General features: G+C 44.8%; 1 protein-coding gene across 2 annotated transcripts in view; it reads left to right on the top strand.

Moving 5' to 3' along the window:
- The window catches only part of Dnah11 (dynein axonemal heavy chain 11), a 314894-nt gene that overhangs the window by 151073 nt on the left and 144920 nt on the right, over positions 1–18901 (top strand). For both annotated transcript variants that reach the window (XM_028880929.2, XM_037210919.1), the window contains exons 43-46: positions 4463–4613; positions 7166–7297; positions 10215–10388; positions 14915–15119. In XM_028880929.2, the coding sequence (XP_028736762.1) occupies positions 4463–4613; positions 7166–7297; positions 10215–10388; positions 14915–15119 (662 nt within the window). The remainder of the gene's footprint in view (positions 1–4462; positions 4614–7165; positions 7298–10214; positions 10389–14914; positions 15120–18901) is intronic.

The following is an 18901-nucleotide window of genomic DNA, read 5'->3' as shown; positions in this document are numbered from 1 at the left end:
TCCCCTAACTGTTCTTTAAGAAGGACCCCTGCTTCCTGCCAGGTGCTGCCGGTTGCTCTTCTTGTTTGTGTGCTGATGCTCACAGAGAGAACCATGGCCAGCTCTTTGCATTTGTCTGAGGGAAAGAGTTTTCAGCCTCTAGAATGCAAAATTGCTCTTAGGCTAGTGTGGGCGCCCACAGAGGTTTCCTACTGAGATCTGAGCTTGCTTTACCCAGCAGGGCTGCATAAGGGGATGGCTTGATCATGTGAGTGGTTACCAAGTGTTTGAAAGGGTCTGCACTTGGGCTATGCAGTATGCTTTGATCTAGTAAGGGGGAAGTCTTTTGCCCTGCCCCTTGGCATTGTTATAAAAAGCCCCTTTGAAGAGACACAAGGGGCTGGTGGATATTGATCCAGATACTCCCAAAGCTATTTTGTGTTTCTGTCTGTCTCATTCTCCACTGTCTTTCTATCTACAAATTTTTCATCCCTCTCTCCTCAAGAGTACACTGGGTAAAAATGGGAGCTGGCCTCCCACAGGCTAGTCTGTCTGTCTGTCTGTCTGTCTGTCTGTCTGTCTCTCTCTCTCTCTCTCTCTCTCTCTCTCTGTTCCTGTTGTGTTTTTGTTGGTTAGGACTGGCTTAAGGAATCTTATACCTGCCCTTCAGCCTCCCCCCTCCTAGAGCAGAGTCTTCGCTGTGAGGCAGGCCACATTCACTTCCTTCAGAGATCCCTCATCTGTTCCACTGTGTTCTGATGGCTCCCGAGTCCCTTTGCCTTTCAGTCTCAATCACATCATAAGGCAGTTGGTGCTTATGATAGCTCAGAATGACTGTCTACTTAAGGAAGGACTTTTATTCAAAGTCCCAAGTAGCTTCAAGGGCCACCCAGTTTGTATTAAGAGCTAGACAACCTTCTCTTTCTGATATGTCTCAGTTTATGGAGGCTTTCATTGTATCAGAAATGAATGTGTTGGTTTTAATTTTCATGTGAGTAACCAAGGATCCAGTCAAGACATTTCTGAAATAAAGGGAGTCTTCTCTAAGGGTATTTTATTTCTTTACTTGCTGTTGCCAGAGAATTCCAGGGATCTCAGGTTTCGGGTGCTTCCTTTCACTCTGTAATTATTAGATAATTCACTGCCTTACTTTAATGCCATAATGTGATAGCTTTATGCGTATTGTTTATTCAATATTCATTTATATTCAGAGATTAATATATTAACCTCATTTTCTGAAGCATTAAAAAGTATTAGTTTTCTGCAGCTGCTTGCTTCCAAGTGTTCAAAGCTACAGGGACATTGGGAGCGTCCTGCAGTCACACACCTTGTTCCTAAAGTCTTCCCTGCCATGTTTCCACCATGGCTTTGTCTCTGGCTGACACACATACACATGCACATGCATACAGAAGTCTGTTTTCTTCTGTCACTTTTTTGCAGAAATTCTTGAATATAAGTTGGAGACATTAAGACATTTCATCTGTAAGTACTTAAGCATTTATTTTCTAAGAACTAGAGCACTCTTTTATAAATGCACTATAATTCATACACCTCAGAAATCTGTCTTGATTTGGCAAGCCATTTTTTAATCTTATGAGTTATAAATATAATTTCATTTTTACCTTTGAAAAGAATCCACCATAGGAACAAAGATTGTATCTCTTTATCTCTGTTGTCCCCATGTGTCTAGAACATTCCTCCAACTTGTTCTTTCATAACATATATAATTTGGGAGAGAAAAAACTCAAGTCTCCTGGAGGATGTCCCATTGGTGGCTTGGAAGTGGTGATTTCCTCATCCAGTCTTTCTTTCTACCTATTTTTCTGTCAAGAACCTTTTTTTTACACACATTTTCCTTCCTTCTTCCCCTCCTTCTATTCTACTCCATGCTCCTTGTCATTTTCTTTTCTTCCATTCATGGTTTCTTGTAGTTCAGTGGTTTATACATAACTACTTATCAAGATTTCTTTTTTTTTCTTCTCAGATTGTCACTGATGTAACTAGGAGGAGCCCCTCCAGTCAAGCTCAGCCCTTCTGTATTCTTTACTTATCTTTCTGAGTCTTTGTTGGGCACTTAGATGTTTAGTTTGTTTCAGAATTTCTTTACTTGAAACTTAAATCAGCCATTTCTCTAAGCAGCTGGAAGGGGTGCTTTTAGTGTAAGCGGTTGTGTTTAGAATCCAGGCTGGGCTTCCTGTACTCCTTGCTTTTGAGAGACCTGCATTTGGAATTATATGTCCTGTGGTAGTGGTCCATTCCAAAATGCCCATCCTCAAATCTGCAGCATCTTTTATGAGTTGGGAAGAACTGCAGACAGATGCACATCTAGGTCTTAGGTTGTGCCACAGCCACATATAATGGTCCAGACCTCTAAGTTTTCTTTCTTCATGTCAGTTTTTATTCAAATTATAAAGGTTTAGCAATAATTTCCACATGAAAATTTCAACTGTCCATATTTGTTGATAGAAACCATTTTACTCCTTGTGCTGTGTGATGACACTGAACTTATGATAGAGGTCATCATTGGCCATCTTTCTGGCCGACTCCCTTCTGACTACATGGCCTGCTTTGGTCAAGTTTGCGTCTCTCTAGAGCATCTGCTATTCATGGAGACAATAGGGCCGCAGCAGCCACAGCATCATTTGCTAGTGGGTCTTGTGTGTTTCCAAAAGGAGGTTCTGGCTGCTACCAATGCAAACAGCTCTTACTTGCCCCCTAATGCAAAGCCCACTTTGGGGGTCTTTTTGGTGCCTGTTGCTCCTAGTGATCCTTGCAGTGGCCTCTTTTCCCCAAGTCATGCGGAAGACATTGTGTAGGAAGGTGAAGTGTGGGATCTTTATGCTCAGTAGAGCCCTACCTGACAATTCTTTTACTTAGGTGAACAAATTGAGAAGATGCACAGAGAAACAGAGGCAGAATCTGAACCCAGGCCTCCAATGCCGCCAACTCTGTGATTGGTAGTAAGCTGTTAAATGCTGATCTAAGTTCTTCATGCCATAACTATAGGAACTCTACAGCATTATCTCCATTCAGAGCTAGAAATGAAGGCAGACAAGTCACCTTCCCCAGATGGCCTGGTTAAAAAGTGATGGAACTGAGATGCAGGTTCAGAGTATTCCATGTTAAGAGTACTGTCTCCCTGAGCAATGCTCTCCCAACTCCTCTTACCATAAGTTCTGGATACAATAATTCCTTTCTTGGGCTGGCAAGATGGCTCCCAGGTAAAAGGTGCTTGCTCCCAAGCCTGAAAACCTGAGTTTGATTCCTAGGTAACACGTGGTAGTAGGAAAGAACCAACATGTACAAACTTTCCTCTGTCCTCCACATTTGAGCATACCATAAAGGCATCCCCTAAATACTAAATTAAAAAAAAAAAAAAACTAAATACATCAATAGAAATAACGGGAAATCCACTCTGGCTCTGCTCCCTGATCAGCAGCAGGGTCAGTCACTGAGGAAGGATGTGGTCTCCATCCTTCGTTCTCAGAGGTACTCCACCACACTGCCCAGGTGCGAGGGGCTCCTACTGAAGATTTGATGGCTGTCATTCTGTAAACCAAACCACAGGATAACAATGGTGAATATTTTATATGATCCCTCCTTGAAGTCCGTGAAAAGCACACATCTTACTTCGTTTATACCATATTCAAGATGCAGACTCTGATTGGCCTTTACAACAAGGTCTGGCTGTAATCAGTCTGTGGCAGCACTGTTCATGTGCAGCCTGCTAAATGTATTTATTGCCACGGCTTCCTACTTAAGTACAACTTTCTGAGTGATTCTTTTTCATTTAGCATCTCTTAGTTGTACCCCAGAGGCCAGTAAGGATGCCATCATGGCATCGGTAAGCAGTTTACTAATACGATGGCGATGTTTAATGTATCCAAATAAACGGTTTGTAAGCATGAGGCAGCTATATCTATATATCATATAAATATCAATATAATAAGGCATGGCATACCATTTCTGAGTCCCTGGCTGTGAACACATTATCCCTTTCAGGTCGGTGTTCTAGAGTCCGGTAGAAAAGCAGCTTTGAAGTAGCCCCTGTGGACTGTTCACCTCTTTATTTATAACTGATTCCTCATTACTAAATAATTGATGCCAAGATTAATCAAGAAAAGCACCAAGCTGTTTTCATAAATAAAGCCTCCATCATGAACAGAATCTGTTCATTTGGGAAATGACATAGTGCACTTCCCTTTAAATGCAAAGTAATGGCCTACTTAGGCACGATTATGTTTGCCTTCTAAGAGCTATTAGGAGTTTCTTTTACGTTCTTTTCATTACAGTAAAAATGGCCATTAAAACAAGTCTTTAAAGGGCCATTTAAAAATATTTTCCATTTGAGAAATAGAGTGAACCACTCAACATGTCCGTGAAGTGTTGCGCCAAGCTGTGTGGAAGGGGGAGCTTCGAACTCAGTGGCATCGTGCTTTTCAAAGCTCTTGTTCAGTAAAAGCTTTTCCGTGTTCCTTTTCAGGTATGTGGCCAGTTGGATCGACAGAAGACGGCATCAGTCAGAAAAGGCCAATTTAACTATTCTTTTTGATAAATATGTTCCTGTGTGCTTGGAGAAGCTAAGAACTTGCTTTAAAGCCATCACTTCTATTCCAGAGAGCAGCCTGGTGCAGGTTTGTGTTCAGCCTCGACAGCTGATGTTCTGTGCCTGCGGAAGTCAGAATAGCACACATTTTGCTCACTTAAGCAAATGGGGGAAGGTGCTGGTAGGACTGCCCAGTGGGTGGAGGCTCCTGGCATAAAACCTGATGACTCTCAAGTTCCATCCCTAGGCCCGACATAGCAGAGAGAACCAACTTCTACAAACTGCCCTCTGACCGCCACTCGAGTGCCAAGGCACCCTGCACCCATGCGGGTACACATGTACACATGACCCCCCCCAAAAAATACACATAAACAAATACATTTTTAAAAATATTTTCAGAATTGTTAGATTGCTTCTAGCTTCCTGCTATAGCCCCTTCAGCCCTTGGGAGTTTGTGATGACCCCAAGAAGTGAAATCTAATCACTTTCCTACACTATCCCCCCGGGGTTTACATAGTTCTAGCACTCAGTAAGCACCACGTATGTGTCATGGAATCATCATGACATCCCAAGCATGCTGGGACTGAGTTAGAGCGAAGTCACTACAGCATCATTTATTTATTTTTCTAGCTGTCACTGTGTACTTAATATAAGAAAGGGACATCTTATCGTGGCTCACAGTTGCCAGAGGGTTTCAGTCTTTCATGGTGCAAAAGGAAGACTGTGGGAACAGTGAGCTCTGTTCATATCATGGTAGACTAGGAGCAGAGGGTGCAGGAACCAGAGCTGGGTCATAACCTTCAACAGCCTGCCCCAAACGATCTACACACAGCAGCTGACTGCCCCCTAAAGGTCACACACACACACACACACACACACACACACACACACACACACACACTACAATCATCTGGGAGACAAACATTAAAAACATTTAAGATTCAAACCATAACATTGCACAGAGAAATGCTCCACGTGTTTTTGAATCAGATGGCCACGCGAAACACAGATGCTGATTGGTAAATAGAAAAGACAGAGCGTGATTGTTCCACACTTGCTCCTGGAGGCAAGTCAGTGTGTGTAAAGAATCTGTGAGGTTCCAGGGATCTTTTTGTTTTTTTTCTGATCCTCACTGTGAGACAGCTAATGCTAGTAAAAGACACAATGGAGTTTGTTACAGCAGCGAATGGGATCTATTCACAACAGAAAAGTGAAGGTCATTGGTGGTAATGTAGCAAGAAGTATCAAACTTCACTAAAGGTTTACAATGGAAATGTTTTTCCCCTCCAGGAACGAAATTAGTTTCTCAGAACTTTGTTCTCATCAAGTTACTATGTTACCAAATTTGTTTGAAGCTGAATTAGAGTAGTCGGGAACATAATAAGAAGGGAAAGTTCAGGTTTTTGGATAATTCACACACCAATTAAGTAAACGATAGTATTCAACAGTAATTATCCGAGGTATAATTTATTTCTGAAAGCAGGTCTGAATTTATTCATAATGAATTAATTATGTGGTTAGCCTAATTAGACTTCCTCGGGTGTAACGCTTGTAAAAAGCAGGATCCGTTCTTTCTCAAGTTGACTTGTGTATTTGTGTGATTCTCTGTGGTGTGAACTCTGCCATTCAGGAGGAGTGTGAAAATAGGTCTGTGGGAATTAACATGATTTCTGCTCTCTCCGCTTCATTTTTGTGGTATTCAGAAATGGCATTTAATTCTTAGCTCTTTTAAAGCTGTTATTTTTGACCAGTGTTTCCCACAGTTTCTTAGTACAGGAATTTAAGGCAAAATGAGTAGACAGGAGAACAGCTTAGATGACATTCATCAAAATTAATGCTCTGGATTTCCCAGCATGCGGAACTTCCCTAAGTTGGATGAAGTGTGTTAACTCTTGAAGCTGAAGTATAATTTTATTTAGTTGCTTACATAGCACTCAGAAATGTTTTCAGGTACTGTCTGGGTGAGCAGAGCCAAACCCTGAGACTTACTGGTGCGTCCTATCGGCATCCCGCTAGGGCCCATTAGTCTCCTTGGCTTTGATTTTAGCCATTCCTTTAGAAACCGCGGTTTCTCCTCACATGTAACAAAGCTACAGAGCTTCATACTCCTTGTCTTGGTAAGAAATTGATCCGTTTTATTAGAAAATTATCTCAAATTGACAGATATGGCACAATGTAAAATAATAGGGAAATTATAAAATGTAACAAGTGCTTTTCTATTTGAATAAAAAACACTTCCCCTTTTTTCCTGGTTGGTAGAGAAAGGTGCTCACAGGTACTAGGCCTGAGTCATGGGTCTGTACAGGCCTGGGGCAAGAGCTTCTGAATGTTAGAGCCTATAATGATTTCAAATACTGACAGCTCTTCTATGCTCTAGGGAGCTAGCCCACAAGAGGGATTATTACTCATCTGTGTGAATGTGTATGTGTGTGAGTGTGTTTTAGTGTGTGTGTGTGTGTGTGTATGAGTATATGAGCATGTGTATGAGTGTGTGTGTGTGTGTGTAGCTTTAGCAAAACACTGTTTTGAAAAATTACATCATCTCTTAAGAATGAGGTAGAATTTGTAAGAAACTTGACCCTTCTCCAGCACTGAAAAAAAATCATTGCCCTAAATTAATGGTGTTTTCTTTTTCTTCAGACTATTTGTACTCTTTTGGAGTGTTTGTTGACTCCTGAGAATGTACCTTCTGACAGCCCCAAAGAAGCCTACGAAGTCTATTTTGTCTTTGCTTGTGTCTGGGCATTTGGAGGCACTCTGCTAAGAGATCAAGTATGCTGAAAGACTTTCCAGAGATGGAAACTTGTGGGGATGTTGGGTTAAAAAATGTGGTTTGCATCTTTTAGTTATGTTATCACCCGTCTCTGGACGTTCCCCTCTTCTGAGCTTTGGAGTCTGTCCTCTTTGGGGCATCCCTACAGCTAGCTCAGGGGTAGATCATTTCAGATATATTCCTCACAGTACTGGAAGTGACAGCTCAGGGTTACAGCGTGGCTGGGTTCTCATGAGACTTCTTCCTATCTTACATATGACACATCCTGTATCCTTACACAGACCAGAGAAGGATCGGATCACTGGTTCTCTTCTCATGAGGGCACTCACATCTTCCTCGGGCCCTGCTGTGACATCCTGAAGGATGTTATTTCCAAATGTCACTGCCTTAGCCGTTAGGAGTTCCATACATGAAGTGGTGCAGTGGGTGGTGGAGGAACAAGTTGGTGGTAGCATCTAGTCCTCCAAACAGTCCTGCCTCTAGTCAACCCCACCTGTAATCAGCCTGGAACTGTATTCTCAGGGTTGTCCTCTATGAGCCATAGTCAATGCTGGTGCCATAGTTTTCCATGATCATTCTGCAGATAAATCTTTCCCCATGTACAACAGTTCTGGCATCGTTTCCAGGACTTCTGATGTCTTACAGGAAACATTTAAGACACATCTTGTGCAAATACACTCCTCATCTCATCCCACCCCAGTACACAAGCCACTTGGACTTACCAAGTGCCAGGAACATGTGGGTCTCACCTCCTCCATCTGCTTCCATGTGCAGATCCTTCTTACATCATCTCCTTCCAGTTGCTTCAAGATACTTTCCATGTGCAGAGAAAGCCAAACTTTGTCCCTCACAGAGGCAAAGATCCTGTTCCAAGGCCTCCTGGTGACTGCAGCAGGCTTCTTACTCAGGCTTGTCATTCTTCTAAGACCACGCCTCCCCAAGAGCTTCAGCGTTTCTCTGGCCATGTACTCTAGTACCGCGCCTCTTCAGTTAAAATGGCATGCCATTGGCTAGCTATCTAGCTTTCTCAGATCTCCCCAGGCATAAGTAGGGAATTCCCCTCAGAAGGCACCACATCCCAAAGTGACCCACTTCTGCCAATTCCTCACCAGTGATGGAAACCCCAGGCTAGCTCTGTTTCTTGTCAGTGAGTTAGCAGGACACACGTCTATAAATAAGCTGAGCCTCACGAATCACTGTCCACCCTGGTCACCTGCCAGATGTCCTTCTATGATCCCCAAGTGCTTCCCCTGGAACAGCAGCCAATGCTGCTTTGAGTGAGAGTCAGGGGCTAAGTCTGCCTCTACTTCCTCTGTGAGCCCCCTTTTCCCTGACTGACTGAGGGTGGGTGTCCCATTTGCTTCCTCCCATGCTCCAGAACAATCACTTTAGTGAACCGAACAATCAAGGGTGTACCACAAAGTCATTTTCATGACGGAAGTTTTTAGGCAAAGCAAAATTTGAAGCGAAGTAGAAGTCATGCGTATTTTGTACAAGAGAATGGAGCCAGGTAAGTAATAGTGTGTGGATTATTTAAAATCACATTGGCTTGGCTTCAGACCAACGTTTGTAGGGAGACAAAATATCCCATGCTTCTGCTATGAGAATAATTTCAGTGAGGGTTAATGCCTTAGCGTGTGGATGCTAGAGGCAGGAGCGCTGCTGGTTTGAAGGTGGGAGAGGGGAGGGATTCTCCTTCCGAGTTCACACACATACACACACACACACACACACACACACACACACACACACACACCGCCACCAGTGTCACAGTCACGGTCTCCACCTGACTGACTGCTCGTGAGTTTGAACAGCCCGGTACTAAAAAGGCCCACCATGGCCTGAGGACACAGGAACATCAAATGAAGAGCTGGGAAAATGGGAGCTGAGATCCTACATGAGTACCAGATTGCCAAAGGCGATGAATACCCACAGCGTTTTCAGATTTTACTGAAATTCATAGGTCAGATCAATACCAAGAATATCTGAGTTGCTGGCTGAGCTTTCCAAGGAGATAGGCGTTGATAGACTGGCCATCTGAGGATGTGGGACTCCTTTCATGGGGCCATCGAGTACATCTGAGTCCCTGAGCCAGACCACTGAGGATACAGGGAGTGTTGACCCCTTTCCTCCTGCCCTACACCCTAGTCAGCAAGTGCGAGCTTGTACCTGTCGCTTCATCAGACGACACACCCCGTCACAGCGATGGGACACTGCCCCATGACTTCCCTGGAGACTCTCAGCTCTGTCCTGCTGGAAACCAAGGCTAGGCCGTCCTCCACCCCTTCTCCCCTGTGAGCTTCCAGGTCCAGAATGCCCATGGTGGGCCGAGCTTTAAGAATGCTTTTTGTTAGTGACACAGCGTTGCCAATGCGTTACTTTTTAAAGCAGAGACTTTTTTAAGTACTGTTTTTCATTATCATCATTTTGTAAAAGAAAAGATATCAGACAACAAAAGGGCCTGGAGACTGGCAGCTTGAGAGAAAAGACGGATCTTCTGTCGACATAATTTACTGCTTTAAAAGCCCCACGTCCTCTTTCTCTCCTGTCCCCAACAATTGGTGCTAACAGGGTGGAAATCAACCACAGTGCTAATCTCCATTGGCCAGTAGTGCCTGGCATGGTGATTTGTACAGTGAGTCATTGTTAGATTGAATAACAGGAGTGATATAAGGCATTCCAAACATTGCCTTGCTTTTTAAGCTTTGTACACCTCGTGGTGACCTGTCCTGTCTACATAGCAGCATTACTGGTTACAACTCAGATCTAGTGTTCAACGTAACTTGATGAGTTCCCATCCAGGAGTTTAGTTTGTGATTATGGCTCAGTACCCAAAAGACCCTGCATGCAGCAGAATTTGTAGGGGCTGTGTATACTTTCTGGGTCTATGCTAAAGAGTTCTCCTGTTCTCCATAGCTTTCTGATTATCAGGCCGACTTTAGTCGATGGTGGCATAAAGAAATGAAAGCAGTGAAGTTTCCATCTCAGGGAACCATCTTTGATTATTATCTGGACCACAAAACTAAAAAATTCTTGCCTTGGACTGACAAGGTCCCTCAGTTCACCATGGATGTCGACACACCCTTGAAGGTAGGTGTGCGGAGTATCGAGAGCCCAACTCCAGGGTGTGTTTGTTTGAGCCTTCAGAGGAAACAGCCTGTCCTCTCTTGTACAGCTCTTTGTATTCTCTGCTCTGTGGATGACATTCTTCCCTGAGAGAGAAGAATCAACTGTAGGGATGCTTAGGGAGGAGGTTGATATTTCTGCAAACTCTTTGTCCCTTAGTTCTACATAATCCAGTGGGAGCCACATTCTGACAATCTCCTAGAAACTGTACAAACTTTGTAAAACCAGAGGCAGGGTTTAATAAATTCAGTTATTCTTATTTCTGAGCTTATATAAACTTTTTAGATATCACTTTTTTACCACCCCAGCCACAAAGTGACGTTCGATCTTTCCAATACTGGTGTTCCACCTTCTCATGCATCTGACAAGTCCACGTGAATTGTTTCTCTTCATACATGACCCATCCCCATTTCTCTTAGATTATTCTGTGGCCGGCTTCTCATTCTGCTTTCATCTCTTTCTTTTTAATAACATTTCTCATTCCGAATCATGTTAGAGCTCGCTGTTTGAAGCAGTGCTGGGTGAATGGCTGAGAGGGGGCTGTTGCCACTTCTGTGAGGAGGCCGCGGCTTCCAAAGGGCAGGAGCTCAAAGCCTGGGTTTCCCGGAGCTGTCACTAGTGCCATGCAGCAGGGACCTTAGGTGACGGGGTGAGGCTAGACCTACAAGTTCATGGTGGATCGACACTTAACACGTGTGTGTGTGTGTGTGTGTGTGTGTGTGTGTGTGTGTGTGCGCGTGCTTGTATTTATGCTCATGTGTTTATTTCTGTCTGTCTTTCTGCTTTCAAATGCCTCCTCCATTTATATTAGTTTACAAGAATTTCCACAGCAAAGTGAAGATACTAGGTAGCCCAAACAATAGAAATTTATTTTCTCACGCCTCTGAAGGCTCTGTGCCAAACAGTCGGCGAGGGGATGCAGACCTGAACCCCTGGTCCCCTTGGGCTAGCAGCATAGAACCCTTAGCCTGACCTAACAGCCTGAGCTCTGTGTCCTCAAACAGCAGTCCTGTCCGAGATCTGGACAGTAGCATCATGGCCACCTGAAACCAGAGAAGGGGCCCCACCCTCTGCAGCTCAGGTTAGTGACCTTTGGGCCCATGGTGGCACTGGCAGCAGCAGAGTCCCAGAAGTCCCCAGACCTTTATTGATGCTGTCCTGTGTCTAGTCTGTTTCAGCTGAGAGACCAGAATGCTGCAGTCCTCTTCTAGAGCTTGTTGTCCGTGGACCAGTGGCCTCCACCAGGCTCTGCCTCTCAAACGTTCTACCACTATTTTCCAACACTACCACATGGGGCCACGACTTTAACCCAGGAACATCTGGGGCTCACACACTGCATTGACAGCAAATGGCGGCCACCAGGAAAGGAGAGCCAGGCAGAACACTGGGTGTCAGAGGCCACCAGCCATGTTTGCTGCGTGTACCACAGTCTGTCATCCTGTCCAGCCTACCTCCATCTTGGCTGCCCATCACTATTTCCTAGCTGGTTGAAAACTAAAGGCAAAAACTGTATCAAAACCAGATACATCTTATTCATATTTAAAAGACAACAATTTTATTTAAAAGCAATTTTAGTCAACATTTTTTTAAATATTTTTTAAGATTTATTTATTTATTATGTATACAGTGTTCTGCCTGCATGTGTACTTGCATGACAGAAGAGGGCATTGGATCTCATTACAGATAAATGTGAGCCACCATGTGGTTGCTGGGAATTGAACTCAGGACCTCTGGAAGAACAGCCAGTGCTCTTAACCTCTGAGCCATCTCTCCAGCCCTAGTCAACATATTTTATGGAACTGAAAAATCCATTTTCTTCCTGGGAAGTTTTGCACTTTACATTCAAGTACCAAATGTGCTTGTTCTGTTAGCAGCCTCTCTATGTGCTGGAGCAGGACCATGAGAAACTGGAAATACCATTATAGTTCCAGGCCCTTTCTAAGTAATTTAGAACTATGAACTAATTTATTCCTTTTGTGCATATGTGCTCGTGTGTGTGCATGTGTGGGATGTGTGGCTGCGCTTGCACATGGGCATGTGAGCATGTGGAGACTAACACTGCCGGCTTCAATCACATCTCCATCTTATTTTTTAAAGCAAATCACTGAACCTGTAGCTCGCTATTGGCGAGAGTAGCTGGCCAGGAAGCTCAGGGTCTCCTGTTTACGGTTTCCCCAGTGCTGGAATTATAGGCACTTTGGTGCCTGGCTTTTTATGTGGGTACTAGTGATTCAAACTCAGGTCTCCATCCTGTGTGGCCCACACTTTACTGGATGAACCATCTCCCATCTTATTCTTTACAGCAGCTGGGTCACGAGGCCATTTTATACATGGAGAAACCGAAAAACAGAGAAGGGAGTGTTTCCACAGTGATGTTGGTAGTGAGCATAGAATGGCAAATGATCCTGATTGGTCTAGGACTGGAGGCATTTCCAAAATGTTACATTATAGGTGGTGCACACCTTTAATTCCAACACACGGGAGGCAGAGGCAGGTGGATCTCTCTGAGGTCAAGGCCAGCCTGGTCTACAGAGTGAGTTCCAGGACCGCTAGACATGTTTATACAGAGAAACCCTGTCTTAAAAAACAAACAAACAAAAAAGCATTAACTTTTGAAACTGGGAGACATGGTCGCACTGAATCAAGCCGAGCAGCCTGTGACTCCCAAATCCATGCTCTGAAGAGCTGTTTGTGTCAGGAGTTTTTATGGAGCTCAGACTCCACAGATTTCAACCCAAGCACCTGCACTCACTAACCAGCTGTGACACTCTCCAAGTGACCTAATGTTTTCGTTAAGGTTTCTATTGCTGTGAAGAGACACCATGACCATGGCAGCTATTATAAAAGAAAACATTTAATTGGGGTGGCTCACTTACAGTTCAGAGGTTCAGTCCAGTATCGTCATGGTGGGACACGGTGGCATGCAGACAGATGTGGTGCTGGAGAAATAGGTGAGAGTCCTACATCTCGGAGGCAACTGGAAGTAACTTAGCCGCTGGGCGGTATCCTGAGCATAGGAGACCTGGGAGCCCACCCTCACAGTGACGCACTTCCTCCAGCAAAGCCACACCTCCCAAGAGTGCCAGTCCCTATGAGCTTATCAAGCTACCACACCTGAGCTCTCATGGTTTTCATTTCATGCTCACTGAGAAGGAAACAGCAACAAAAAATGTCTCACAGGTTTGCTGTGGATTCCTGGATTATGTAGCATACGTGCATAGTGGAGGCCACCCAGCTCTGCGGGTGTTCATGTCTGGTATTCATATGTGAACAAAAGAGCCGGCAGCAGAAGAAAAATACTGTGATGGCAACTGTGGGCAAGAAGGGAAGGCAGTGCCGTGTGTGTTTCGGAGTCTGGCCTTCGCGAGGGGCTGGGTGTCACTGTGTTAAAAAGGAAGTTGTAGAATAAATGGTTACATCAAGGCCATTACCCGGAGTGATCACAGAATACTTCACTCTGGTCAGTTTGCACTAACCAAGTAATGAAGAACTGTATCCATTACACGTATGTGTGGTTTTTTTAATGTCAAAAGTCAACCCTGTAAGTAAAGGGTTTTTGTGTGTGTATGTTTGTTTGTGTTGTTTACCACTTTTAAGTTTGGACATCAAAAAATGCACCAAAATGACAGCTGTTTTTCAGTTGTGCCGAATTCAGTGTCTGTGTCTATCTTCTGTCTGAATATTTTTATTTTATTCTATATTTCCCAAGTCCGTTATTTATTATTACAAGGGGGGGGGCATGCACACACATGCATGCAAGCATATGATGTCACCAGGAAAGGGGTCACCCTACAGAGGTCAGAGGGTAACCTTGTAGAACCAGTTCTCTCCTTCTGCCTTTGGTGGCTTCTGAAGATTGAGCTCAGCTTGCCAGGCTGGCACAGTAAGGGCCTTTCCTCACTGAGCTATTTGTCCAGCAACGCTGAGCCTAATTTTCACTCATTTTCTTTTATTCTTATAGGACACTTCAAATTTCTATGGCACATTATGGTATCTGAATAAATAAAAAGTAATAAATTGCCAAATATCAAAGTATAAACATAAAGGCTTAATTTTTAACCAAAGTTTCACATACGCTTTGGATCTGGGCACACTCCACCTGTTCCCCTAACTGGCGTTTCCTTGCACTGAACCCTATTGCAGGGGCTGTTCCCACTGGTCTCATCAGCTTCTGAAGAGGGTGGGCACTTCCACATGTCTGCCTTATTCTCTCCCTTACCTACAACAGCTGGGGCAAGGAAGGGCTCTAGGAAAGGGACCTTGGGGTGATTCCTTTCCTTGGAATGATGTTATCAGTTGCCTCTGTTCCAGCGATTGATGGCATCGCCCAGCTACCCTCCTGGAAGCAGTGACGTCTGCCCTAATACTCAGTCTCTCTACTGGGCATGAACATGTACAGAGAGTTCCTTGGGTCTTAATTAAAAATTGAGTGTTGGGTCAGCCTTGAACCTCTGTCTTTCTCTGACCGTTCTCCTGCTTTTCTCTCCCAGACAGTTCTGGTACACACTCCAGAGACAACTCGTCTTAGGTATTTTACTGAGCTGCTGATTGAGAAAGGCAAACCCCTAATGCTAGTTGGAAATTCAGGAGTGGGGAAAACAGCCTTTTTGAGTGACACCCTGGCAAGTCTCCCTGAGGACTACATAGTGTCCCGTGTGCCTTTCAACTACTACACGACATCAGCAGCGCTGCAGAGTAAGTGCCCCTTCCCCGGCACACAGATGTGGCCTGCACATCTGCCCCTCCCCTGGCACACAGATGTGGCCTGCACACCTGCCCCTTCCCCTGGCACACAGATGTGGCCTGCACACCTGCCCCTTCCCTGGTACACAGATGTGACCTGCACACCTGCCCCTCCCCTGGCACACAGATGTGGCCTGCATACCTGCCTCTCCCTGGCACACAGATGTAGCCTGCACATCTGCCCCTCCCCTGGCACACAGATGTGGCCTGCACACCTGCCCCTTCCCTGGCACACAGATGTGGCCTGCACACCTGCCCCTCCCCTGGCACACAGATGTGGCCTGCACACCTGCCTCTCCCTGGCACATAGATGTGGCCTGCACACCTGCCCCTTCCCCTGGCACACAGATGTGGCCTGCACATCTGCCCCTCCTCTGGCACACAGATGTGGCCTGCACACCTGCCTCTCCCTGGCACACAGATGTGGCCTGCACATCTGCCCCTCCTCTGGCACACAGATGTGGCATGCACACCTGCCCCTTCCCTGGTACACAGATGTGGCCTGCACACCTGCCCCTCCCCTGGCACACAGATGTCACCTGCACACCTGCCCCTCCTCTGGCACACAGATGTGGCCTGCACACCTGCCCCTCCCCTGGCACACAGGTGTGGCCTGCACACCTCCTCCTCTGGCACACAGATGTGGCCTGCACACCTGCCCCTCCCCTGGCACACAGATGTGGCTTGCACACCTGCTCCTCCTCTGGCTGCACAGATGTGGCCGGCACACCTGGCCTACCACACCTGCCCCTCCTTTGGCACACAGATGTGGCCTGCACACCTGCTCCTCCTCTGGCACACAGATGTGGCCTGCACACCTGCTCCTCCTCTGGCACACAGATGTGGTGTGCACACCTGCCCCTCCTCTGGTACACAGATGTGGCCTGCACACCTCCTCCTCTGGCTGCACAGATGTGGCTGGCATACCTGCCCCTCCTCTGGTACACAGATGTGGCCAGCACACCTCCTCCTCCTCTGGTACACAGATGTGGCCTGCACACCTGCTCCTCCTCTGGCTGCACAGATGTGGCTGGCATACCTGCCCCACTCATGGTCATCCCTGGTAAACAGACTTTAACTGTTGCTAGGAGTTTGTTTGAGACAATGTATCACCACATATCCCAGGCTTTCCTGAGATGTGTGATGGTTCTCCTCACCCTCCTGAGTGCCGGATGATAGGCATGTGCCATCATGCATGGATCATTTTGACCTTTAATTTCACTTCTAGCTTTTTTGGGGTTATTACTTGGTAAACCAGCAAAAAGTTTACGTTCACAGTGGTAATTATGTCACCTCTCAACCATTTAATTCCCTGTAATTAATTCATGGAACTTGGTAATACAGGGGTGTTAAAAAGGGGTCCTCTGGTTACTCTTTCAAGGAAGGAGTTGATTCCAGACACACTCAAAGTTTATCAAGTGACATGCCCAACTTTGAGTTATTTCATTTTTTTCCCATTATATTTATTTAGTGTGGTTGGGTGGCACACCTGTAGAAGACAGAGAACAACTTGCTGGAGTCAGTTCTCTTTTTTTACCTTGTGGGACCCAGGGATCGAATTCAGTTCATCAGTCTTGGCAGCAAGCACCTTTTCCTGCTGAGCTATCTCAGTGGCCTTGTCAATCAGTCGTGTGTGTGTGTGTGTGTGTGTGTGTGTGTGTGTGTGTGTGTGTGTGTGAATAATGCTGAGCTATTGGATAAATATATTGTAAGAAACATAGGCTTTGCATTCTGAGAGCCAAGTGAAGGGGAGACAGCATGAACAGCTAAAGTCAGTGATCCTGCTGCTGCCCAGCACAAGGAAGGGACAGTAAGGTACTGAGGTCTCAATTGCTGATCGAAGCTGTTGGGTTGCTCTGAGTGTGGGTCCCTGGGATGTATACATGCATGCACGTGTGATTTTCAGGGCTGTGTTGCTGGAGTCAAGTAATAAACTTTATTTCCCTCCAACATTAGCACAGTCAACACTGGATATTCTCTAAGCTCTTCCTTCAGTCAGTTTGTCTTGTTTTTGTGAATGAGATAAACAGAAAGCTGATTCTGTTTTGTTTCTTTAGCAAATGTGTGTGATTTCTCTACTTGTTCCTAGGTATTATATGAGGAATGGGTTCTGTTCAGAAGTGCAAAGGAAAGAATTCCTTATGAGTTAAGCCTGGGAGATTAGGCTACTGCTCATCAGTTCAACAAATTATATGATAAGATACATCTAGTTCCCAAGAGGGAGAGACATGAATAAGGTTGAGAGATGCTTATCAAATTAGGACAGGGAAGAGCTGCAGATGTCAGTGTCCTCCAGAAGAGAATTTCAAGCATGTGAGATAGGTGATATCCAGGCAGAGAAGGTTTAGGATGGAAGGACCAGCTTCAGAGGAGAACACTGTCGCATACAATGAACTGAGTCTGAAAGATGACTGGTGTAGCACGAATCTTAAAAGGTCTTATTAATAAAAACAAACCTGGAGCCAGGTATTGGGGTGAATGCTGGAAGATCAGAGAAGCAGAACAAGCCACAGCCATCTCACCTCGTCAATTCCTCAGCTGATCCTGTTTCCTCAGACTAGAAGCCTCTGAGTCCTCATCCAGAATGAATCTCAGCTGAACTGCTGCTCAAAAGCCTAAAAGCTTAACCAACCCTCTTAAACAATGAAAATTATCCCAGACCCAAAATCCATTAAAAGACCAAAAAACCACCTGCCCCACACCACCTCTTTGGGAATGTGGGCATTGTATTCTTAAAATTGCTTCATGCTGGATATGGGCGAAGGAATCTTTATTCTGAAAAGAAAAATTTTGGGTTAATTGTCAAATTCCAGGAAAGGTAGCTATATCCTTTGTTGTCCAGTCTGTGCATAATGCCAAAGTTCAGGGCTTATCTCAAGTCTTTATTCAAGTAGTCTTTGAAACTGGATCATCTCAGGTATCCCTCTCAAAATTGCTCTGAGCACTTTGTAGTCCAAGCTGATCTGTAGATGATGTTTGTCAGCTTAGTGATATTATTGTCCATGTGGGATTATTGTTGTTGTGGGGCCCCATCTTCTTCCTGGAGACTTCAAATTGGCCATGATTTCCTGCAGAAAACTGATAGAGACTCGAACACAAAGACATGTTTATTCAGCTAATTGAAGCCTTTTTTCTAGAATTAGTTAGTACTCTATGTGACCATTAATATCTTAACAAAGTTTAATATACATATATTAATCTTGTAAATTTTGATATAAAATTCTTACTTTAAGAAAAGTTTAAAGAATTAGAATAGAATCAAAAAATTGAGATTAGTAGTAATAGAATAGTCCCTTAATTTTTTGTTGTTGTTTGGTTTTTGGTTTTTAGTTTTTCTCCTGTCCCATATCAGAAGATGGCTCTTTCTTCTGGCATGATACAGGGAGTTTGCATTTTCCTTTTAACAAAAAGCTTTGGTTTAAAGAAGGAGAGAGCCATTCTGACCCCAGATAAGTTTATTAGGGTGTACAATATTTTGGGGAACACAATATCACCACAAGACTGGGGCATGGTGGTTAAAGAGAAGAGGGGAAGGCTGGGGTCAGGCTATGCTGCAGACAGGGAGATCAGCTGTCCAGTTCAGGGGCAATTCTGGGTGACATAGACTAGCTGAGCATCATAGTTGTAGAGACCGGGCTGTATGAGCTAAGGAGACTGCATTTCACATGGTAGCAATGGCGAACCATTGAGAGGGAGCAAGAAACTGACCAGATGCTAGCTGCATCTTGGAAGAA

This window comes from Peromyscus leucopus, chromosome 14, assembly GCF_004664715.2.
Source record: "Peromyscus leucopus breed LL Stock chromosome 14, UCI_PerLeu_2.1, whole genome shotgun sequence".
NCBI classification, from domain to species: Eukaryota; Metazoa; Chordata; class Mammalia; order Rodentia; family Cricetidae; genus Peromyscus; species Peromyscus leucopus.
Note: the sequence above shows the minus strand (reverse complement) of the source record. Positions and strands in the feature narration are given on the sequence as shown.